Consider the following 26,421-nt stretch of genomic DNA (forward strand, 5'->3'; position numbering starts at 1 on the left):
TAAAATATATAATTGTAATATATTGTATAACAGATGTAGAAGTAATATAAAATTATATATTATTATATTTCTATTAATTCGTACATGAGACCAACGTGAACAAACCTTAATTATTCATATCTGTTACATAACAGAAAAATGTGATAGATTTAATAACATACATGAATGAATTGCATGTGTCTAACCTAAAAAGGTATCGATTGCCACGCTAATTCTCATGCTAAACGAATATTTTTATATTTTAACCAAACGTCACAAAACGTATATAATCTAGCACGAGTAATATAACACAAAGTACTTAAAAACCGATATTTAAAGAATCCCACTCCAATATGTAACTTAAAAATGTATAATTTTCCCTGTTCAATACAACCACTCGTATCTCCGTGAACAAAATGACCGAACATTAATTGTTTCGTTATTTAGTTTGACCATTTATTGGCTAATGATGCCGATATAATAATTTTATTTTTTACCATTCAAATAATTTCAGAAATCCGTAATAGAGAAGAATAACAGATACGAGTAAAACCAGGACACGCATTAATTAATTAAATTTGACTAAGAATATTAGTAACTTTTTTTAATTCATATTTGTATATATATTTAAGCACTTAATGTTATCAATTCTTATGTTCTTTAATGTTTTGTGTAATATAAGCTAAATATACTTCTAGAATATTAGTATTTCCTTATTTATAAAACAGGATTTAAGCAATGTCTGTTTTGTTTTTTTTAATATACATTATTTAGCTTGATCAGATGTAATTTTATTTATTAGGTTCAAATAAGCATATAATAGGTTAAAAATTTACAAAATGGCAGTTGAGTCTTAATGTAATAAAAATAGGTGCTCGACATTCCGACAGTACTAAAATTACATTTTTTTTAATATGACCCTTATGCTTGGCTTGGCTTCCAAACTTGTCACACAAATTTATGCGTGAGATTTAAAGTGTCAATGTTAGTATATTTCTGTAATTATAATTCTGGCACGTTCTTTATTAGGTCAGTCTCACAGTTCGTCTTCTTATTGTCGTTTTTATTCGTGAAATGTTGATAACCGATTACCTTTATATATATTTTTTTTATTTTTATTTTTTTATGTGTTAGAGGTGGCAAACGAGCAGGAGGTTCACCTGATGGAAAGTGACTACCACCGCCCATGGACATCTGCAACACCGGGGGGCACGCAGGTGCGTTGCCGGCCTTTCAGGAAAGAGTACGCTCTTTTCTTGAAGGTTCCCAAGTCGTATCGGTTCGGAAATTGTCATCTACGATAAGTTTCAAAGCTATTCTGTAAGAAGAATCTTCAAGAACAATTTTATTGAATGTCGTTAAAGTACCAAAATTTAGACTGAAAGCGCATAAAAATGAGTTTAATCTCCATTTGAATTGGAAACATCGTTTTATCTTTTTCACTTTGTTGTTCATTCGTTTAACAGTTACGTTCATCCGGCGCCAGATTTCGAGCGCCATTTTATTACGAAAAAAAACACATACTTTGATTTGATTACTTTAAAAGATATCTACTATAAATAATTACATAACCCTTGATTCAAAGATTCAGCTTTAAAATCATTAAAGCCTGTAGAAAGGTTTAATATGTTTCAAAAATATAAGACAAATTTAGCTATTTATGCGAATGAAATTTAACATCAAAAATGACTTAAATGCTTTATAGTTTTTATCTGTCATCTCTTTTTATGGTTGGATATTAAATGCAATTATAATCTCAGATTACTAGGGTTAAGAATATCTTTATGACTTATTACATAGTTTCGAAGGTAATGGTTGAAAATACTCTTTTTATGAAGTCCTATAACAGACCGAACATATTTTAGAAGTGGAGTAAATTTTATTCAATGAATATTGTAAAATTATCTTTTTCGGCTCGGCGTGACATTTTACCTATAGTTAAAAAACTATTTATATTAAAAACACTTTTCACTAAAGTATATTTTTTATTAATTAGTTATCATTTTTTGTTTATAAAAACATAATTTATCTCAAGTAAAATTACAATTCATTGATTTTATTTAACGACTAGCAAAATTAGTTCAGGTCAAAATATCGAAACAATTTCAACAAAGAACAATCCCTTTGAGGAACGTATAGCTTTTTTTTAATAATAAAATCCATCTTGATTGTACACTACGAGCCCGTAATTTTCTTTCATTTATACCTTTTCAATTACAAAAGTATTTTCGTTTACTAAATCGCCTTTTAATTTAATTGCGCCAGCAGAACTCAATATTAATCATTTGTATCAAATAACACAGAATTTATATGAAACAGTTTATATGAAATGCTTACTAAGAATAAGGATATTAATTGAAGGTGCTATAAAGGGTCTCGTTAACGACAAAATTTGGTTATGTATGTATTATAAAGTAAGTATCACATGTCTCGGTTACGACAAAGGCAAAGCTAAATCATTAGTTCCTTAAAGTTTATCCGAGTTTAACACCCAGTAAATAGTTATCAATTGAATTCAAACATGGATATATTTCCAAGTGCCGACATGGCTCAGTAAATGGGAAAGGTGGATCTTAAGTCTCAATCGAAGGTCACAGATTCAATTCTAAAGCAACCAAGCACGGTTACATTTTCATGTGTTTTAATTTATGTGAAGGGCAATTTTACGACGAAACATATATTGTTATAAATGTGTCAAATGATATCCTGCCCCGTATGTATCTCCTGTGTATTAATATTGTTAAATTTTATATTTGAAAATAAGCAAGGATTTTTTAAATTATTTCGAACTAAATTTATTTGTAGAATCCCCGTCGATAATGTGGATTGTATTACGTATTTAACTTATTTCGATTACATTTCCACACTGCGCGAAGACCTACCAGTAAACATAAAAATATCTGTAAAAGGAGTTTTGATTTCAATTGAATGGTTTATTTGTGGAAACTATTATAGATTTGTTTAATAATATTTTTTTACAGTCGTCGGAAATTATTTTCACGTATTATTATTTGCTTTATAATTCAATTATCAGCAAAGATATATATTACCATATGAACGCTATTTAAACAGAACATATATTTGTAAGGGAAATAAATATCATAATATAATTCATGAGTTTACTCTGGATCAAAATATTCTGTATAAAACAAATAAATTCTGTGTTATTTGTCGGTATCATGTAAGAATATGATAGTTAGTTAAAATTTGGGTTTTTGTATTTGTTGTTGTTTCAATTCGAGATATTCGTTAATAAAATAATAAATTACGATAAGTAATTGAAAAACATAATACTAAAGGTTTTCTTTTTGGAATTGGGTAGAATAAGTAAGGATTAAAAAGATATATTAGAATTTCGGTTCATTACTTAAATTCATAAGTCTTTAATACAAATTCTCACAATCACATTGTTATTATTTGACATGACTAAGTATAATATTAACATCTCTTTTTAATATGTGAACCATGAAGGAGTTAAAGAATAATGGAAATTTTCGATGTGTACAACGCCATCGGTAACAATATCCCTTAGATAAGTATATTAGATCTGATATTGTATTAGGTCTATACTTAGGTTCAGGCAGAAAATTTGAAACGACACTTGCCATATAATAAAAATAGGATGATACATGCTTTTATTAAATTTAACAAGGTTATATTTCGCAACGTAAATTTAAGCAAGTTTTACTAAACAAATCGCTGCAACATTTTCCACGTTTTGGTATTGGTGACAATAAACTGTGTATCCAAAATTGTATCATTTTATTTAAGTATAGCTAATATTTGCCTATTATTTTTAATTATTATAATTTTTGAACATCTGATTAGCACACAACTTATTGTATGGATTTTGCGCTTATTTTTACGCGATGCGAACTCACGTCGAACATATTTGACTTTTTGTGTCTTGTGTTTTATATTTATATGTGTTGTTTGTAAAGTTTATGTTTTCAGTATTTTTATTTGTTTAATCTGGAAACAATACACTTACACATAAGATGGACTCTCAAACCTCTTTTTTGTGTTCTCGAGAACATAAATTAAGTAATCCACTAGAAACGGTGATATATTGGTATTCTTAGACGATTTCAATGTTCTCTGAAAATCTTCAGCATATTTGAGGGACTGACTCCTTAACTGTTTTTCTGCCTCTACTGTAAACGAATTATTTATTTTGATTTAATAATATTTTTTTCAGTATTTAAGTCATTTCTACTACTGAGTCTTGTGAAGAATTCAATTTCGGGTGATAAAGGACGTCATAATTCTACAAATCGTTTAGAAACGCCGTGTTCGTTATCGGAGTATACAAATAAGGCTTATTGTGAGCGATCTAATGAAATGTTAACCTGTACGAATGGCGTTACTAATATCTGGTTAACTAATATAAGGTAAGGATAGATTTTTCTGTGAATTAATAAATAAACGTTATTTAATTCATCCATGTGTAATGAGTATCATTATACTAAGACCATAAGAAACTCCCATATGTTTTTTTTGTCCCATATGTACTATTTTCCTTCCATAAAAAGTTTGTGCCAGGAGTAGAGACGACAAAATCCCAAGAGGCAAATATTTTGAATTAAATTTTACAAAGCTAGGCGGCCCGTATATCATTGCGCTATTGACGCTTGAACATTTTTATACAAACCTATTGCAAAATGTGTTCAAAACTTTCATAGAATTCTTATTCAAAAGAGCATGCTACTTCATTTATTCACACGCATCTCAAACTTAGGTCAAAATGAAAGTATATTTTCAAATAGATATTTACAAGTACTTTAAAACCGTCAGTTCCCATAGTTAGAGATATCCATTGTCCTTAGAAAAATCGGCATGTAAATAAAGAGAAACAATTTTAACCATATTATAAATATGTGTATAATGTACATATCTTAAACTATGAACGGCACATATAGCTTTAATATAACTGGCCAATTTTTGTTAAATAACAGAGACATTAAAATAACCTAAACGACATAAACGATAAAAAAGAAGTGTTCTTTTTTTAAATCGACTGCTCCGATGACAATTTTTGTACAGCTTACAAAATATTTACATTTATATAACGTATGGAAATAAATCATAAGTAGTTGTAATAATCTTGTATATTAACAAGCAGACTAGCGGCAATAGATGTTTTCTGCTGTGTATTAATTACATACATACATACCCCTTACACGCTGAATCTTCTGGTACAAGTTGTATGTATAATGCTTTAGTGTTTTTTTTTTATTTAGGTAATACAAAAGCAACTCTCCTCATTTATTGATATATTATATAACATAATAGTAATTAGGTATTAATCCCCCAATATTTCGTTAATAAGTTCAGTCAACCGTTTAATTAAATACGATGCCTGCTGATTTCAATCTAATAAGTAAAAATAGTCCTTATTTCCTAAGATAAAGATTTCAATTTGTTTTATATTTTTTCTTTTTAGATACGATATATCCCATTTAATGTTATTGGAATGGCCTGGAGAATGTATCAACATGGGTCGTCTACAGAAACATTTTCCTCAACTAAGGTCGTTGGATATCAGTAATAGCACAAGTCTCAAATATTTCAAAGGTCATTTTGACGCTCAAAGCAAAATTGAGGTTGGTGTGTTTTTCATTATATTTGGATTGTATTCGTTTTACTAATAATTAATGAAATACAAACAGATCAAGATTGATCATGTGATATCGGATGCCTTTGTTATGCTACATAAATTGAGGGTTGAGATGGTTATATGTGTGATTCTGAACCGAACCGAACCCGAGGGCGGGTTTAAATCTACCAGACATATGAATATATTTTAGTATGCTCAAATTGTGTTAATAATTCGTGCTCGGCGGTAAATGAAAACATCTTTAGCAAATCAAAATCAAATCTTTAGTAAAATAATATTTTGGTTTTATTTCCACAACATGTGTATCCATCAAACCCCATTAGTCCTGCGCGTTGTAATATACTTAAAATCTTTTTTTTTAAAAAGACAGGAGGCCTTGTCCGGCAATGTGATATTTATATAGGATTAAAATTAAAAAGTTATTTTTGTATAAATCATGACTGATTGTGATTGTGGTTTTAAAATTTCCCGGTAGGGCTTGCAGCAAGCCCGTCTGGGTAGGTAACACCTACTCATCAGATATTCTACCGCTTAACAGCAATACTTAGTATTGTTATGTTCCGGTTTGAAAGGTGATTGAAACAGTGTAACCACGGACACAAGGGACATAACATCTTAGCTCCCAAGGTTGGTGGCATGAATAAAAATGAGCAAAAATGATATACCACTTTTATCACTAGTCGGTACTATCTTCAGGGTCAAGTCAGGACAGGGTCTTCAGCCTATAAATAGAACATACTAAAAACATAATTAATGCTATGCTTAACGTTTTATTATTTCATTTGAAGCAGTTCTGAAATAGATCTTATCACACTTATGTCATAAACGTTGATAACAGAATAAAGCGTGATTAGATTATAATAGCTAATCCGAATCGATCGTACTTAAAAAAAAACCTTTAGGATAGCATAGTGAAAATAAAAATTGTAATAATCTTCAGCGCATTAAATATTTATTTATTTAATAAGTATTTTGGTAAGGAATACTTACGACTGAAAACCTTATGTACATTCATAGGTCAACAATATGAAAACTGGTTTAATTTTGGAAGAAAAGTTTCGATTTAATAAAAGGAATAATTTGAAAATTATGTTAATATATTGGCATATTTTACAGAATATGATAAAAAAAAATCTCTTAGATGAACGTTATCATCAATTTTATTGATATAAATAAAGATACATTATTTGAAGATAAATCACTATTAAGTGCATTGTAACACACAGGTCAACCAACAATAATTGAAAATTGTAACTATAACAAGGTAACTATGGCTGTCGTTTTAAATACTTCGATTTATATGCAGCGTTTGTGTACGTATAGAGGTTTAAAAAAAATATTCTTAAAATTTTAACCGTGGCAACTTCATTTTTCTATTTTATCAATCATTTTATGCGTTGTGTTCTGAACTCCGGTATCCCTATACATAGCCTTACCCGGAACGGTTACCGACGAGAACGAGGCAGGCTGTTAGTTCTTTTTTTTTTTTTTGTATTTTAGGTATATTTTAATTTCTTTTTTTTTAATGTTCTTATATTTCCGTATCTTATGTAAGTCCGATTTAACTCTGATTTCTTTTAAAGCCACCAAGTAATATGTTATTTCTTTTTTTGTTTCTGATTGACTTTTACGATTCACAAGACATATTCATAGACAAGAAGAACGCTCAAATTTGAGTATGGGGTGAATATTTTTCATTATAATATTAATATTATAATACGGCTCCTATAAGGACTTTTAAATCGTAATTATCATTTTAATTTAACTTTCATGTTATTCGGTTAAATGTAAACCTACAGCCAATTACAATTAAATGAATTAGAGTATATAGTAGGTTAATTTTGAGGCAGTCTGATTTTTTGTCTTTTGGTGCAGTCGTTTTTAATTAGTACCTTTGTTATTTGTCACAAATACTGAGATTTAAGTAAAAAAGGAAGCTGTTAAGAATAAGTCTAAAAGTTGTTATTTCCTTTGAGAACGTCTTAATATCTATGATAATATCTACATGTAAAATAATACATTATTTTATAATAGAAATTACACATTTTAAAGTCATGTACTTTTTCTATATTTATTTTATATAAGTATTTCTGTAATATAATTGATGTTTCCGCATGAGTATAAGTTATTAAAATTATTTAGATATGAATTAAACTTTACAAATTCCCTTGTCAACACTGTGTTCAACCTTAATGTAACTTTGATATATGTATAATCTACGTGGACTTGTTTTAGTCCACCGTCTGTGATTAAAGAATTATTATTATTAATCGAATACAGATATTGGCTATAATATTGTTTTCCATTAAAATAAGTACCATGAATGTTATGTTATCGCAAATATAGTCTAAATTAAGTAAAAATGATTTCGATATTAATAATAAATAACAGTAAGAGTTACTTAATATATTGTTTAAAAGCAAATATTATTTGAGGAAATATATCCGATAAAATTCGAAGATCACATACTTCCCGAGCAACTGTAATGTAAGCTTATTATTATTATGTCGCCGTTCTTGAAATGTATTTCTGCAAAACTTAGTAAGCGTATGGAAGGCGCGATACTTAACCGTAAGCAGGCTTATTGTTTCGTATTGGCGGATGATATGAAACACGTATGGAGGCGAAAGCCTAGTCATTTTTTAAATATTTCCAATACATTTTTTTTTGAGTCACCTTGCTTTCTTCATATCCTTGTCTCATTTGTCTCTCGAAAGAAAGATTGTTGAAGAGGAGTTCGAGAGATCTAGTGATACCGCAAGGACCATGTGCCATCGGACCATCGTCTTTGTGGTCCAAGTCTTCGGGGCGTTTAGGGCGTCGTTGGTTGCCTCTGCGAGGCTCGGCCTGACCTCCTCCAGTTTCTGAATATGATAGGCAGTGAGCATCTTACCGAATAGCTTGCTCGTCTCATTTAGAAGCATGATTGCCTGCATGCTGAAAAAAAAGTCCAGTGGACACCTAGACTTTCTTTCGGTCTCCGTAGAATGGACCTGTTCCAAGTGATGAGAGTGTCAACTTGTATGGATGCACTATACTGAGCCATGCATTATACCACACTGGTATATATGTATACGTCTGGTAAACGCCGAGATAGCCCAGTGGTTAGAACGCGTGCATCTTTACCGATGATTTTGGGTTCAAACCCACGCAAGCACCACTGAATTTCATGTGCTTAATTTGTGTTTATAATTCATCTCGTGCTCGGCGATGAAGGAAAACATCGTGAGGAAACCTGCAAGTGTCTGATTTCAACGAAATTCTGGCACATGTGTATTCCACCAACCCTGATTGGAGCAGCGTGGTGGAATATGCTCCAAAGCTTCTCCTCAAAGGGAGAGGAGGCCTTAACCCAGCAGTGGGCAATTTACAGGCTGCTAATGTAATGTAAACGCCGTAGCCTACCCGGCGCCGGATATTGTCTCTCAGAGGAATACCCGGTCGCGGAAGTCCTCCTCTACAGTCTTGAAGGAAAGACTGTCGAAAGTGTTCGCCACATTTTGTGGTCACCACGTCTCCTCAGGCCACGGGCCGGATCTTTAGGCCATTACTAAAACATTAACCTAGGTTAGCGTGTTATTTAATAGTGTAAGGCTCAATGAAGCTTAAAAGTGATTTGGTAATCGGACTATAATATGGCACATTACTTTTGTGAGCGCCCATCGTGAGCTGCCATTCTTCACATCATCTCATCTTTTATTTGTACTTTCTTCATGCTGTCGGTACTTCCATCCTCCTGGTAGTATGTGAGATGTATCGGTAATTGTATACAATAAAAGAAGCATTTCTGGCGTGACATAGTAGAAAAGGGGTTAGGAAATTAACGACTGACTTTCAGTACGAAGAAACACAGGAAGCAGAAAAGTGCGAGTCTTTGGTGAGTTATTTACAGAGCAATATTAGGAATAATAGAATTTAGTGTCGGGGACATTTTCGCTTTAAGATACAATTAATAAAAATTGCATTATTTCGAAGTACTATACTATATGTATCAATGGGTAACCATTTAACAACTGATATGTTATGTTTTTAATCGAGTTCTAAAATATACCGAATAATTACTGATCAATTGTCCTGATATACATAATGTTGACGTGTTCAAGAGAGATCTACTTTATACTGCTTGTCACTTCGTCCGGAAAATTTTATTTACTTTCCAGTCACAGTGCCAATCCAATTCAATCTGGTTCCATCTAAACCGTCCAGCCGTTACTTAGAAACCACACAAAAATCTTTATTTTATTCTGCGGTCCAACTGCTTAGGAGGAGTTTCTAAAGCACGTAAAGAAAATTTATTTCTATAAGGATTTTGTATTAGACGTTTTTTTTGTTACAGAAAATATCAATACATAACTCAACGTCACTGTGGGAGGTTCCCGCGACTGTCGTGGGAAATATGACGCAGCTAAGAGAATTAGATCTTCGGAACAACACCCTGAGGCACATGAAAGCAAATCTCTTACGAGGACCACCTCAGTTACAAACAGTTTATCTTGGCGGTACTCTTTTTTCATATAAATGTTATAAAAATAATGATCAGTAGATGTATTCTGTAAGAAGAAACTCGAAACTCACCGCAGAATCCGAGCGTGAAATGTCAGAATGTAAAATGCGACGCTGACTATAATAGTTATAAAATTTATAGGATACACCTATCAACATGGGGTATCACCCTAAGTCGGTTGTCAACATTTCACGAGTGAGATACGAAGTGAGTTCTTACAGAATCGCACAGCAGCAAGTATATAAATTTGGTCATAATTTGTTTATTATTTTGTTTTTGTTTGAGGTTGCCCCTTTTTTTCTTGTAATAATCTCCGATGATAATCTTTTCATTTGAAAACATTTCTAGGTAGTCTCTCATTACGTGCAAATGTCATCCTTCATAGAGTCCAGCATACTTTTGCCTTCTTACTTTGTAGTTCCGCAATAAGTTTATCTACTTATGAAAAGAAAATCTATTAATATCAGACGCCTGGAGTACGATCTCCTTATTTTTTGAGGAGATGGCTTAAGTGGTTATATATAAATAATACCCCGGGTATGATTCTCGTCTTTAGCTATAGCTTATGTTAGCGGTAAAGTGCTAATGCAGATTTATAGATTTATTTGTTTTTAAAACTGAAAAAAAAATACGGGAGAATGAATGGTATTTAAAAAAAAAGAAAAATAAACTTATTTTAATTAAACTAATAAATTGACCGAGCAGAAGCTTATGCTACAATCAATTGAAATTATTTTTAATACAATATGTTCACATCAAATATATTTCTCACGATATGAGACGATTCATGTTACTTTCCTATAATGCTGATTAAGCATTTTCCTGCAGATACTGTTCTCACATCTTGGGCCAACATAAGTATCTCGGAAATATTATTTCAAACGATTTCGACTAAAGGGCTGATTGCGCGCCATTGAATTTAAAATATTACCAGATACCGTGCCCACTATGCATATAGAAGTGTCTAGCATTATTATGGACTCATTCTCCCACATAATTTATATCAATACCCATAACCCCCAATCTCTCAATCAGTTTGGATTTAAAATTAATGCTTTAACCTATTTGAAAAAAAAGCCCGTGGTAAAGTATATAATGACTACAATCTCTTGACTACAATTCGTCAGTATTCACCAATATCTGATTTCCAGGAAAAAGTACCTATTGTCAATGCATATCAAAGGGATTTTGGGAATAGTTAATTTTGTATAGCATTCATAAGACGAGGAAAATATATTTAATGTGAAATTTTATCATCGGTGACCGTTATTTAGAGATTTGGAAAAAAATGGCCTATTTACGGGGATATTCGCTAAAATTATTATAAAGTATGATTAAAAGATTGTTCTCTATGTTTGATAATTATTGTTGTTATATATTAAATTTTCTATATTCATAAAACTTATCTACCAAAGTTTTATATGTTATTGTAGATAACAAGTGGGACTGCAGCGATGGTGGGCTTGATTGGCTGGCTATGGAGGATAAAAATGGTACAGTTCGGAGAAGATTATTAGATTATTATGAACTGGTGTGTCATCAACAGCTGTACAGAGGGAAACCACTACACAAAGTAATGGATATTATTCGGGTAAGTTGCAAGCAAAGGTAAATTACATAAAAACTGTTACTATATTATACATTTTTCTGATATATTCTAATTATCAATATATCACGAATACCATAACTTTACGAATAATACACATGACTTTCTTAGAATGATTATTTACGAGTATGTAATAAAAAGGAGTATCAATTCTAGGAAAGGGCTTGGAATTTTTATTTATGCCGCTTCTGTTACTTAAAATTAGGTAGATAAGAATCTCAATTATTTTAGTCAAACATAGCTTCTAAAATCTTTCTAAGTTAATCTTTATAAAATGAAATCTTTCTAAGTATATAAGTTGATATAAATCCAATTTTCCAATAATTTTTCGGGTCTCCCTTGAAGTTCAATTTACCGAAGATTTTACATGTATCAGATGTAATTGAAAATTGAAGGAAAAATTTAACGGCAGAGTGATATTTAGACCATGTAAACGCGAAACGCATATATTTCAATGATAGACAAGTTAGAAGTGTTTGTTAAAGTTGCTCTTTTCCCCTTTATGAAAACTCAGGGTTAGGCAATCAAGACGACAACAATAATTCTTTATCGCTAAATGGGTATGGATCATCTTAAAGTAGTGCAGATGTTTTTTGTCAAAGCCGGCTTTCGAAGCCTGGATGAGACGTAGCATCCATCACTTATTATATATTAATACACGGAATACACAACTAGGTGTATCTTATTTTAGTTCATTGAGAATTACAAATTATTATTTTCTATTAAAATGGGATCTTGCGACAACCTTATTGAAAATGGTGGAGTTCGGTCGTTACTCACGGATTAAGTTATCATTGAAGAAACACGAACACAAGAAAGTTTGAGGCCGAGCTGTGGGTGAGCGAAAGCGTAAGAGCATATTTCCAGCGAAAAGTATTATAGCTAAGTTTTTATATTTTGTTGATAAGAAAAGTTGCCGTTTGGTTGGTGAAAAGTTTTGAGTCTATGATAACATCACTCTAATCGTCACGTCTCCAAATTTAAATGTAAATGTTTTTTGACGTGTTATGGAGCGCCTCTCAGAACCTTTGTTACATAACTCTCATTTTGTCTAAACTAAGGAACACAAAGAAGTAATACTACGTATTTATCTCATTAATATGTACTTAAGATTGACAAGTTTCGTTTTGTTAATGTTTTTGCATTTCTTTAATTTTATTCGTCACGACTCGACGTCGCCGTCAAATATAAACTATTCATCACTAACTGTCTATGGATTATTTTATGACGCATCCATGACTTCATATAATATAATTTAGGGATATAAATATCGGTTTGGTTTACCCAACCGCAGCCGCGAGTTATAGGGACGCTCTTTCATAAACAAGTGAGCCGTAAAATAAATGTTTATGTGCTAAATTATTCTTGGACCAAATCAATCAAACTTTTATTACTATGTTAACCATTGACTTATATGTAAACTACTAGACAAGCTGTTCAAAATTAAAATTATATCACAGTGACGGAAAAGGAATGAAAGCGGGATGTGAAGTTAGTGATGAAAGATTACAGATGTGTCAGAATACTTTTTATCTTTTTGTGTTTGTCTCTGAGAGTATTATAGTGAAATTATTTGATAATTAATTAACGGTTAAGTTAGTTAAGTAGATTAGACATTATAACACTTTGACATATTTATGAAACAGTGTGTTTGTCGTGGTACCGTCATTCCCGATTGGATGAACCGATTATGATTTTTTTTTGTTTGAAAGATGACTTATTCGTAAGTGTTCTTCGCTGTATTAAATAAAAATCGGTTTAGCAATTTAAAAATTATCGAGGTTATTGACAATCGAATGTTTTGAATTTATAAGTACCCAGTATTGTTGTGTTCCGGTTTGAAGGGTGAGTGAGCCAGTGTAACTACAGGCTCAAGGGACATAACATCTTATTTTCTAATGTTAGTGGCGCATTGGTGATCTAAGGAATGGTTAATATTTCTTACCGCGCAATGGCGCGGCAATGGCCTATGGGCAGTGGTGACCACTTACCATCAAGTGGCCCATTTGTTCGTTCTAGGCGAACGTTCTATCATAAAAATAAAACGTTAGTAAAACGCCGACGTTCAAATTTATCTTATGAGCTAGCAGGCCAGGAGCGCTCAAGGATTCCAAAAACTCAACTGGATAGATAGTAGAATCATCATGTTCATCAATCTATTGATCATATATCTATATAGCACGAATATATCGCACAGTAGGGACAAAATAGCTCTTTTGGAAAGTCAGGGGTTTTCATAATATGCTATTTAAGTTAAGTCCTCATAAATAGATAATTTGAGGTCTTGCAACAATGAAACTGTCCAAAGTCAAAGTTAGAGTCAAACTTTGACTTTGATGACTGTGGATGACGTATCGTTACCAATATCTAGTAACAAATCTGAAAAATCTTGTGTATTTTCATTACCTCTGGTTTGGGTTCGTATATTTATTGTCAAATGCAGAGGAATAATTAACACCCGCGTGGAACGCGATTCCGCGTAGTATAATATATAATAGGCAGATTAACTAAAGTTACCACAAAAAAGTACTGTAATAATTTTTTCCTCGGTGCTGGGCTTGTAATAACGAAACTACTTGTAAGCTCATAAGAGCACTGGTAGACTCTCATGGGTAAACACGGGCGATTTCAGATTGATTCTACGTTTCTTAAAGGTAAAAAATATCTACGAAGCATATAGGACATTGTGTACGTAACAAGAGCGTAGCTGAACAATAACAACGTCGAGGATTGCTCAAATGATTGATGAAAAAATAACGTTTATTAATAGTAACTTTTATTACTACTCGCCATATATGATGTGCTGTAGTCGAGTGTCAGGCTTACGTTAGGCAAAAGTGGCGAAGTAGTCTATACCTAGGAAAAGAGCGCGGACGCTGCATTTGACAGAAGTAGATAATTCGACGATAAGTGTGTTTGTTCCCGACATTCTTATTTTTGTTCTGTGAGAACATGGTGTTTGCTCTGATTCCTATTTATATCGCTGTAAAACTTGCTTATGCTAAGTTCATACACAGTTACACAGTTCAGAACAAAAAACCGAAAAAAGAACTCCATCGTTGGTGCTAACTTTTGGCACTGAAATCAAAACTCTGTACGCTTAGAAGCGCAATTTTTAAGTTATAAACATTTAAGATGTCCCTGACTGTATTTCTCAATTTGCTAAGAGCTCAGCGTTCTGTTTCATATCGTGGTATAAATCATATTTGGCAGTAACGATAACTTTCATTCTAAGGTTTTGTTTATATAATTGTATTGTTTACGATTTCTGAGGAATATAATGGATATGTGGTTTTTAACAACACTGATTGACTAGTTTAACTGATGCTATGTACGTGGTCACCAATAAATAATGGAATTTTTAGAAATGAAAACCATTACTTAAACTCGAATGGAACGTCCGTTGTGTCTGTAATTACACATGCTTACGTATACTGTAAGTCTATTGACTTTAACAATAGTCCAATATTACTTCACACGGTATTATATTAATAATTTATTAATAAAGAAAATGCACTTAGCTGAAAATATTAAGGAGATATATACGACGTTTATTTATTTATTCGTTTAAAATATATAGTGTATCATAAAATAGTCTAAGTGTGTTAAAAATGAAATATTAATAGTATAAAAATGGATTCATACTTAAAAAAATTAATAAAGCACTGTCATAGTTTTAGCAAAATGAGTGGTTTAGAATAAGTTACCCAAGAAAAAGGCAAAAGGTGATTTTTTCTTTCTGCAAAAGTGTAATGTCACAAAAAGAGGCCGCGAAGCTGGAGTGTGAAGAGAGCGCCTTCTGACCCGCTCTATTGAAGATGACCGATCAGGAGGCGTCAGCCTTATGCGCCAAGACTAGGGGAGTTCTATATACCCTGGGAAACACTCTAGCTTGGATGCCTGCAGAGGTGCTCATACTGATGTTCTCGGAAGAGACGGTATTTCGGCATTTTCAGCGCTGGTCACATACCCCCTCCAAGTGGGAGAAACGCGTTACTTAGATATTCAGCAAGTTTAAAAAAAGGGTTACTTGTGCCATCTGCTTAAATGGACGAAGTTGAAATAAATTGTTCATCTGTTTTAGAAATAAGTATTCACTAATAATGAATTACTTTAAATGTATAAATATTTATGACCTAGATGGTTCGAGAAACTTGTCCGGAGCCTTGTGCATGCGCTATGACCCACGTGGTATCTGATCGTAAAGGGACAGTGATTCCATTAATCACAGTCGATTGTTCAAAGAGAAACCTAGAGAGCCCTCCAGCGTCTTTACCGCCTAGTACAACAACACTTCGGCTTGAAGGAAATAAGGTAATAAAAATATAACAAAAGCTTTCATTTTGGATTTTGTTAAAACACAAATCGTTAATATTTTGAGCTTACTTTAGTAACAACGAAGGTACCTATTCAGTAGTTATATTTTCATCAAATAGCAAAACTTTGTGTTGTGTGTTACGGTTTGTAAAATGGTAAGTGTATTACACATTATATTTTAGAACATGTAAGCCGAACCCGGATTAATCCGGTCTGACTCTGCTGTCTAATAAACGGATTAATCCGGTCTGTTTTCTGCTGTTTAATGGCCAGTCAGTTTTCTGTTTAGTAATAATTTATACAAATGAAAAAATAAAGTTAATTGCTGTTACTTATGCTGTTATCTTAAGATTAAAAATAAAATTAAGTATGTATTATCATCAAGACTGAAAGGTTGATAGATCGAAGACCAAAATATAGTAATTCGATTAAGAGTTTCTCAAATGATATTAATTTATTCCATCGTGTCTGTTGTTTAATAAATAATATATAGCGGAAGCAAATTCGTGCTACCAAGATATCAACGATCGTTTTAAATATGGAACAGCGTTTTTTTTGTATTTTGAAAGGTATATTAATGTATATATTTAGTACCTACTAACACGAATGCTTGCACTGAAGTGCCGCGTCAACGTAATGAAATGAGGGTTTTATTTGTGTGCGTGGTCTCATTTGTTCATCACAAACATAATTTCTTCCAATCATGTCACATGGATTCACATATGTAACAAGATCTAATTGCTTCCCCTGCGTAATTGGAGAACTGATATTTGCTTGGTTGAGGAATTTTTCGTACCTATGTTTTCGATTAAAGACATATCAAAGTTACGAAATTGTAATTGTATTCTCTTGTATGTTTTATTGCAAATACGTTTTCCTATAGTTAAAAAATATATTATATTATAATAGTATGACTAAATAACTCAAAATTTTATATTCTATAAAGTTTGATAAAGATACGATACTATTACACTAAACTGACTTTAAAAGTTTAATCATATCGTTTTAACCCACCATTTATTCGACTGTCAAACAGTAATACTTTGTGTGCTGTGTTTAGGTTTGAGGGGATGACAAGGCAAGGCATTTAATCTCAGATCCATTGTTGACTTTAGCAGAACTAATTGGGGAAAGATTTTTTTAAGTGAACGTTGCAAAGTGACCCATTTTATCTGATGATGATGCCAACTGATTCCTCGTTCAAGTCGGTTAAATATAAAGCCAGTTTCCTCAAGTCAATTGAGAAATTCTGCAGATTATTTTGTTGGTAGTGACAATACAACTTGTTTACTAACCAGTGTTTTTTAGTTGGTCAAATTCAAATAACAAATTTGGTTTAAATCTAAACGCTCATTGGATGGCAGCAGCAATAGGCGACCAATGAGGGTTAAGGTTAATCGATAGTTAGTTCGATAGTTCACTTTAATTTCCGTTTTAGGAGGTCAACGTATGTATAAATTTTAAAAAGATTTTTATTTTTATTCTGTGTATGTCTTAGGTTTTCTTAAAACATTTTAATGTGTCTTTGTGTGGTGGTTTCCACTTATCATAAGGACCATTTGCTAGTTCCATTCCAGTCCTGACATAATATATATATGTACATTTGTAACTTTCTGGTAACCAATTTCACATGTTAGGTACATGAATAAGAGTAGTTATTATAAGTTATATTGAAAATATGTTCAAACTGAAACAATGTTTTATAATGTCCCCTTGTAATTTTCAGTTAAGCAGTATTCGCCAGTTGGTCCAAAATCCTCAGTACCAGAAACTAGTAGACTTATACCTTGACAACAACAGTATTCAAACTGTTAAAGAACTAGAAGGATCTGAGTGGTTTACAACTTTTAGAGTACTAAGTCTTCGGGGAAACATGTTGAAGCAGGTGAATTTTAAATAATATTAAAAGTAAGGGGAACTGGATTTTCTATTATTGTTAATTTTTTAAAATAAACTTCTGTACTCTGTCGTTTAGATGATAAGAGATACAACAACTTAGATCAGATATATATATAACTATTATATTTGAATTGCGAAAATATTGGTTAAGTATTTTTTTTATAAGGAATCAAAAGGTGTCTAATCGATGGTTAAATTTAAATAAAAATATGTTAATATTGAATACAATCTTACAGGCTAAAACAACATGTTGATTTTAATATTATAAGAAGACATTCTTTACCTTAAATCTAAAATAATAAAAAAAACAATTAGGATTTTTTTATTTTAAATGATGACTATATCATTTTCATTAAAATTTTTGGAACAGTCTCTATAATGGTAGACAAGAATTTTAACTTAATGTACTATTGACTACTATAATTTAATTTATATCTTTCAGATACCAGTGTACGCCTTCGACAAAGCTTTTCAAGGGAACAACAATATAATGCATGTGTTTTTAGGGCAGAATCCGTGGCGATGCGATTGCCACTTTATACCGAGATTTCAAGGGTTGCTCTTGAAGTATAAAAGGGTGATACGGGACTTAACAGATATAAGATGTGCTAAATCAGACGACAAATCTATTTCTTTTGTTCAGGTAAGTTAAACATATTTTTTTTTATGGTATTGGTAATTGGACGGACACATGGAGGCAGACGGGAGAATACCAGTGGTCAGATTTACCATCAGGTAAGTCACCACTGAATATAGTCCACCAAGCCGAGATGGCCCAGTAGTTAGAACGCGTGCATCTTAACCGATGATTTCGGGTTCAAACCCAGGCAGGCACCGTGCTCGGCGGTGAAGGAATACATCGTGAGGAAACCTGCATGTGTTTAATTTCAACGAAATTCTGCCACATGTGTATTCCACCAACCCGCATTGGAGCAGCATGGTGGAACATGCTCCATACCTTCTCCTCAAAGGGAGAGGAGGCCTTAGCCCAGCAGTGGGAAATTTACAGGCTGTTTATGTATGTATGTATATGTTATGAATATAGTTATTGGTGCCATAAGAAATTTTAACCATTCCTTACTTCGCAAAAGCGCCACCAATCATGGCAACTAATATGTATATCCTTTGTGCCTGTATTTACAATTTTACACTAGCTTACTCAACCTTCAAACTAGAATGCAAGAGCGAGGCAGTGTAGGAAGTGAGTGGCAGTATAATTAAATGCCTGCTTTGTAGCGAGTACGATCGTGGAATCTTTAATAGAAATAAGTTGCGGGTATATACAAAAGGTTTCGCCATAAAAAAAAACTCCTTTCAGAGCATGTCATCTGTTTCAAATAAACAGTTTTTGTTAGAATTAATCGTTGTTTCAAGCGATTGCATATAGATGTGGTATGCGCTTAGAGTAGCTAACAAGTGGCTAGCGACGTAATGACGTACAGATGTGCTGCTACAAGTGGGTGGACAAAGCTCAACCACAAATTTATGTTATTATTACTTATGAATAATTAAAATGAAAGAAGAATAATATAAAAAAATCAAATAAAGTAGATTTACTTTTATGTAACATGCCTTCGGACTGTGAATAAATTTTGAATATTGTTGCTAAAAATAATATCCCTATTTTTATTTTTATGAAAAATTTGGAACGATTTTTAAATACCTATGTCTTTTTGAATTCATTAATATTAAAATCTCAAGGAAAATTTCAAAGGCCGTGGAAATTTATATATATATACCTTTACCGTATATATATACCATTTACCATATATACTTTTTTATATTTATTTCTTTTTTGTAAGTCTTATTCGATCCGTTTCGTTTCTGATACTTGTAAAATAGATAAATAGACCTGGTACATTAAATAAATTTATACATATTTGACGTTAAAATTAATAGCGGAATTATTTATACACATTTTTTTTACATAACTACACTTATCTACGAGTAGAGTAATTGTACATTGCTGTTTGGAATTAATCTCTGTGATTATTTTGTGTGGTATTTAGAATCTGTAATTTAAATCCTAATTATAAACTAAAACTAAAATATCATAAAATATGTGAAAGTAAGATTGTTTATTTATTTGTCACGCTTTCAAGTGTTAACTACTCAACTGATTATCATGAAAATTTGTAAACACTTTGTAAGGAGTCCAAAAAACTTAGGGCATAGTACCTTATGCCCTAATATATACCGTAATAAATAACATACAACTACTTCCCCACCAGGGATTTGAAGATGTCAGCTAATTTGGTTTACGACCATGGTGAAAAATTTATAGTTAGCTATTAAAATATATCGACAAATTAAGTAACATTGATAATAGACACATTGTTTAAATGCACGGTGAATTTAAGTGTGCCCTTTCAAAATCTTAGTGACTGAATGGATACCTTTGTAAACAATCTTTCGGAGTACAACTTGACTGTGTTTGACATAAATTTCTTGGCATAGAATTTGATTAGCCTATTGTTTTATTTATTTACTTAACACCTTTGATAACAGTACTTATACTTATATAATCGGACGTTGGGTAACAAGAAACAACATTATACGGCATACGGTGGTATGCCGTATAATGTTGTTGTCTTTATTGAAAAAATATTTTTGCATTTGAAATTGAATCCAAGATATGTTTTATAACATATACTCGTATAAAAATTAATCTCATAAAATTTATACTCGTATAAAATAAACTCGAAAAATTTGCTATCCTAATTTAGTGTCATTTGAAGATATATTAATTTTGCATTACACGCACTGTAACCTGACGTACAAAAGAACTATTTAAAATATATAATATATATACAGTTAAAACCGTTTATGGCGACATCGTTTAGAACAACATAACCGCGGTTATATTGACCGAAATCAAAGGTCCCGGCTGAATGCTATATATATATATATATTTTATATTAGAGGTGGCAAACGAGCAGGAGGCTTGCAGGTGCGTTGCCAGCCTTTCAGGAAGGAGTACGCTCTTTTCTTGAAGGTTCCTAAGTCGTATCGGTTCGGAAAAACCGCCGGCGAAAGCTGGTTCCACAGAGTGGTTGTGCGAGGCAGAAAATGTCTTAAAAATCGCGCTGTTGTGGATTTAACTGTCTTATCAAAAATATTGCTTTGTACGACATTGCTTACTACGAAATACCGCATTAAACGACCACATTAGGCTAATGTTTTAGGAGAATTAATTAATTATTGTACGAGAAGTTCAAGAAGAAAATGACGAACTGATGAACAATTTACAATGGCAACTTTGAATGATGATCTCAATGCTGTTAGTGTATTACGCAAGATTGTTCTTTTTAATGCACAGTTTCACATGCAGGGAAATTATAACGATACGCTGATTAACCTCCAAAGTGAATTACAAAATGTGTATACAAGACAGAATTTTAGTTTGTGTGTCCTAACAAACTAAAATTACAGATTTTTTGCATATAGGAAAATGACATAGTTCTTTCTTAATACTTATACGTTTTGATTGAAATAAACGAAAAATAATTTAGCTAGCTGTTACACGCGGCTTTGCCCGCGGAGATTATGAATATATTTACAAATTAACTTAAAATATTACGTTAATGTAAGACCTCTTTGTATACCACATTGGTGTGTATTTGCCTTCATCAGCCATCAGGGTAGAATATTCAGAAACGCTTAAATAGGTATCAACTCATTTTTAATCAGTAGCCCAAAAATACATTTTCTTTCTTCTAACTTAAAAAATGACGGACTTCTAGACTAACCTGTATAAAAAAATAACAACCCTTATTAAACCCCTTACAGATTAAATATGCTGAAATGGTTAAATACGTATAAACTAATTTTTAATCGGTATCCCAAAAATAAAAATTTCTAGCTTCTAACTTCAAAAATGACGAACTTCCAGGCTAACCTGTATACAGGATGTTAACCCAATTTCCCTCCTTAGGCGTAAAATATCCAGAAATGTTTAAATTCGTATCAACTCGTTTTTAATCGGTAGCCCAAAAGTAAAATTTCATGCTTCTAACTTTAAAAGTGACGGACTTCCATAAAATTTTTCAACCCTTATTTCATCCACTTAGTGGTAGAATATCAAAAAACGCTTATATTCGTATTTACTCCTTTTTAATCAGTATCCCAAAAATAAAGTTTCATGTTTCTAACTTAAAAAATTACGGACTTTCATACATACTTTCATTCCTTATTTGACCCCCTTAGGAGTGGAATATGCAGAAACGCTTGAATGTTTATGTACTCATTTTTAATCAGTATCCTAAAATAAAGTATTATGTTTCCAACTTAAAAAATGACTAACTCCCATTTAAACTTTCAACCGTTATTTCACCCCTTTAGAGGTAGAATATCAAGAAACGCTTAAATACGTATTTACTCATTTTTAATCAGTATCCCAAAAATAAAGTTTCATGTTTTTAACTTAAAAAAAAAACTTACTCCCATAAAAACTTCAACCCTTTTTTCACCCCTTTATTGGTAGATTATCTAGAAACGCTTAAATACGTATCTATCCATTTTTTATCAGTATCCCAAAAATAAAGTTCATGTTTCTATCTTCAAAAATGACGGACTTTTATACAAACTTTCAACCCTTATTTAACCCCCATTTGCGGTAGAATATGCAGAAACACATAAATAAGTATCTTAAGTAGTAGTATCCCAAAAATAAAGTTTCATGTTTCTAACTTAAAAAATAACGGACTTCCATACAAACATTCAATCCCTATTTCACCCCATTAGGGGTAGAATTTTCAAAATTCGCTCCTTAGTGGGTGTCATGATATGTTAGTTTATAAGTGTACAGTGTTAGTTTTGTAAGTGTTTTATGCTTCTAGTTCTAAAAATAACAATACTTTCAACAACTTACAAAATTTCATCCCCCTTTTCAACCCTTTACAGCCCTTTTTTCCAAATAAAAAGTAGCCTATGTCCTGTCTCAGGCTCTAGACTATTTGTGTACCAAATTTCATTTAAATCGGTCTAGTAGTTCGCGTGAAAGCGAGACAGACAGACAGACAGATAGAGTTACTTTTGCATTTATAATATTAATAATATGGATTAGTATGGAAGTATGGATTTCGTATTTTGCCTATTAATACCTCTAACCTACACATTCAATAATACCTAATGTCCGACCGAAAGTTCGGTTTCGGTTGAGTTTCGGCAAAAAAATGAGTTTCGGTTTAGTTTCGGTTTCGGCGGTAAACTTGCTGAAACTGGGACCGACACCGAAACTGCGTTCTGCAGTTGCCGCGCTGTGCTCGGTCATGATCGGAGCGGTAATTGTCTAATTATGTCGTGACTTGCTTGTGTTCGCAATGCGCTTTGTTTGTTGTAAGTTGGGACTGGGATATTATAAAGAATCTTACTGAGGTACTAAAGTTTTTTTATGAAGCTACACTTGATCTGTCATATGATAACGCATGCATTTCCCTTGTAATTCCTTTGATATCACTATTAAATAGGAAGCTGCAAACTAGAGACGAAAATGAAAGCGAAATAATGAAAAACATGAAAACACGGTTGCATGAATCAATGAATCGACGATTTGCATACGTCAAAGGACATCCTGTTCTAATAACCGCAACATTACTGGATCCAAGATTTAGAAGCACATAGCTGAATTCTGATGAAGTTGACATTGCCACCTTAGAAATAGAAAACCATTTGAGGATTTACACGGACGATGTTAGTTATACAATAAGTGAAAACTGACATTCTGAAAAATCACAGCCATCTTGTTCATCTAGAATATCGTCTCCCGAAAAGGTGGAAGGGCTTTGGAACGCCCATGATAAATCTACTTGTAATTTAATAGGAACCTTTGGTGTGGAGAACAGTGATTGTTTATCCCAAATTAAGACAACCATTCAAGCATACTTGTCATAACAATAAAAAAAAATTAAAACTTAAAACAGACTGATTATCATTATGTTTAGATCTCTATTTTCCCTCTAAACATAACTCCTGTAAGAAAGTTTCGGTTTCGGTTTCGGCCGAAACTGAGACCGTTGCCGAAATTCGGTTTCGGTTTCGGTCGTAAAAACCAGTTTCGGTCGGACACTAAATTAATACCACTTCATAAAAAAATAAGCATCACCGGTTGTTACGACTATCGGTTTTTACGACTAAATATGAGTAGTCCCTTCAATGTCGTTATAACAGATTTTGACTGTATATATATATCACCGTAGAATTGTAAATACCGAAATATTGTGAATGGTGAATTAACTAAAAATAAAGCGTCAAACATTTCGATTAATTTATGATATTTCGGTGAGGTTAGGTTAGGTAAGAATTTAACTTTAATTAGCTTCGGTAGATTATAATCTAACGGTATTTACAATTTTACGGTGACACATGTATACATATATATATATATATATACTAATTTCTTAATTCTTTTTTGTTTTCATTACCTGCCACCCGCAAAGAGATGATATTCTAATAAAAAAAATTGACACAAAGTCCATTGTGATCATAATCATGAAAACGGAGGATGTACTGTTCGTGTAGTTTACAACAATGCATAAACAATAACAAACAGAAAATATGTCTTCAGTCAGCCACTGTAAGAATCTGCTTGAAATTATAGAATCCAGAAATCATAAAGTTCAACGAACAATAATAGTCTTTTATATGTCTTATCAATACCTCTCATTTTAATTTCGACGTCATAAAAAAAATCACAAAGCCGCGCACTTGCACTCTAAGTGTACGCACGTGTGTGTTCGTTCTCAGACCGAACGGGTTCGTATATTTCCAGTTTTTGCAAACTAAGAAAATGTAAACCAGTGCTTAGTTAATTAAGCTTGTAAGAGCAGCCTCAACATATTTTTACAGAGGATTTAAATTCAGTAATTTGTAAGTGTTACAAATCATCCTATCATATCATGGCGATCAATTTGATATAAAATCAAAGTTTCATATTACAATACAATGTATAAACATTTATTAAAAATCTTTTTTAATCCTTAACTTATAGAGAAGGTTAGAACGCGGTTTTAAGCTTACAGATAGCACAATTATAAATGAAGCACCAATAGCAAAATGTTTTAAGGACCGCCTGGCAATATTAATCAAATCAAAATCAAATCCAACATATTTCATTCATTTCTTCACAATACAGTATTATTGAATCGTCAATATTTTGGAACTATCGTCGCTCACACAAGATTAATAAATTGGACGGGTAAATAGGAAAATAATAATAGGTCATTGTTTACTTTTAAAAAGTAAAAATAACAATATAAAAAATATGAATCCTCACTCAAATTATGATCCAATTGAGTTTTTTCACTGAGTTAGATAATGTATCTTATTTTCAGGGTAGATTACCCAATTACACTTGATACACATAAGATTGTGTTCCAGTTTGAAGGTTATTTAGTGTAACTATAAGTACAAGGGACGTAATCTTAGCTCCCAAGGTTGGTGGCACATTGGTGTGATGTAAGGAAAGGTTAATATTTCTAGTAGCGCCATTGTTTATTGCCAGTAGCGTGAGGTGGCTCATTCTCCCGGCTATCTATTATATATATATATATATATTTAAATGCTTACACATGTGAGGAAAACAATTGTTTTCAAAAGAACCTTTCAAAGAATTGTTCTGTTGTTGACACTTATTGTCATGACTGATTAGTCATGAAAAATTCATAGGTGCTCTTTGATAAAAAATGTTTGTTAGCAATTGATTATATTAACTTTAGAGGAATGTGGCAGTGTCTGCTTTGTAGTGAGTAGGATCGTGGAATATTTATTAGAGAAATGTTTCGAGTACATATACAGAAGGTTTCGACAAAAAAACAACTCTTTTCAGAGACTATCATCTGTTTGATGAGGTAGAGATGTGGTATGCGCTCGGAGTGGCCTATGGAGTGATTTACTATGTAACGATGGCGTGCAGATGTGGTATGCGCTTGGTGTGGCTATCAAGTGGCTATCGACGTAACGATACAGATGTGCTGCTACATAATTTTAACAAAAATTGCACGTTGGACATAATTAGAATTTTTAACTTAAATTAGCTTAGAATAGTTATATTGAAGTTTAAACTAATAGTATTGATATCATTTGTTCTCTTACAGATAAGTACAATATCACTAGGCAACGTTTGCAGGAACAATGACATGAAAATGCCGATAAGTACGATTAATATAGTTAATTTGATCCTTTTGGCGCTTATAACGTCAGTTATTGGCAAATTCTTATACGATTGGCACCGGTTTAGAACTACGGGGGAATTACCTTGGATATCTGCAGTTATGCCATAATAACAATTGAATATATAAAATAAATAAAACGATACTGTCATAAAATAAAAAAAATGTACAGTTTGTACAATGTACAATAAAGTGTTTGGGACCAACAGAACTCTTCTGTAAAAACACATTCTATACTCATAGTAGAACACGATCGTCAACAATCAGAAAGTAATATACACGCAAAAATTGTGGTGTATGACCGTAAGTCGATATTAAAACGGTTTACTAG

The 26,421-nt window shown here is 32.2% G+C and overlaps 1 protein-coding gene across 2 annotated transcripts; it reads left to right on the forward strand.

The window, feature by feature from the left end:
• Positions 1-4,177: 4,177 nt before the first annotated feature.
• LOC113397948 (protein singed wings 2) lies at positions 4,178-26,362 on the forward strand. Of its 2 annotated transcripts, XM_026636478.2 has the most exons (8): positions 4,178-4,370; positions 5,423-5,582; positions 9,933-10,095; positions 11,534-11,691; positions 15,847-16,020; positions 17,750-17,908; positions 18,365-18,565; positions 26,016-26,362. In XM_026636478.2, exons 1-8 carry the CDS (start codon positions 4,321-4,323, stop codon positions 26,199-26,201), a joined length of 1,251 nt encoding a protein of 416 aa, XP_026492263.2. In that variant the 5' UTR covers positions 4,178-4,320; the 3' UTR covers positions 26,202-26,362. The 2 variants fall into 2 exon arrangements, with proteins under 2 accessions (XP_026492263.2, XP_026492264.2); XM_026636479.2 differs by lacking the exon at positions 15,847-16,020 and having other exon boundaries at positions 26,016-26,360.
• Positions 26,363-26,421: the final 59 nt, after the last annotated feature.

The sequence above is a fragment of the Vanessa tameamea genome, chromosome 13 (genome assembly GCF_037043105.1).
Source record: "Vanessa tameamea isolate UH-Manoa-2023 chromosome 13, ilVanTame1 primary haplotype, whole genome shotgun sequence".
Classification (NCBI taxonomy): domain Eukaryota; kingdom Metazoa; phylum Arthropoda; class Insecta; order Lepidoptera; family Nymphalidae; genus Vanessa; species Vanessa tameamea.

What these genes read in the sequence shown, in the direction of transcription:
- LOC113397948 (XM_026636478.2), top strand. Translation starts at nt 4,321, where the DNA reads ATGTTAACCTGTACGAATGGCGTTACTAATATCTGGTTAACTAATATA. An exon ending in ACAAACAGTTTATCTTGGCG is followed by an intron (nt 10,096 to 11,533) that starts GTACTCTTTTTT and finishes ATGTTATTGTAG; the next exon opens with ATAACAAGTGGGACTGCAGC. An exon ending in AAGTAATGGATATTATTCGG is followed by an intron (nt 11,692 to 15,846) that starts GTAAGTTGCAAG and finishes TTTATGACCTAG; the next exon opens with ATGGTTCGAGAAACTTGTCC.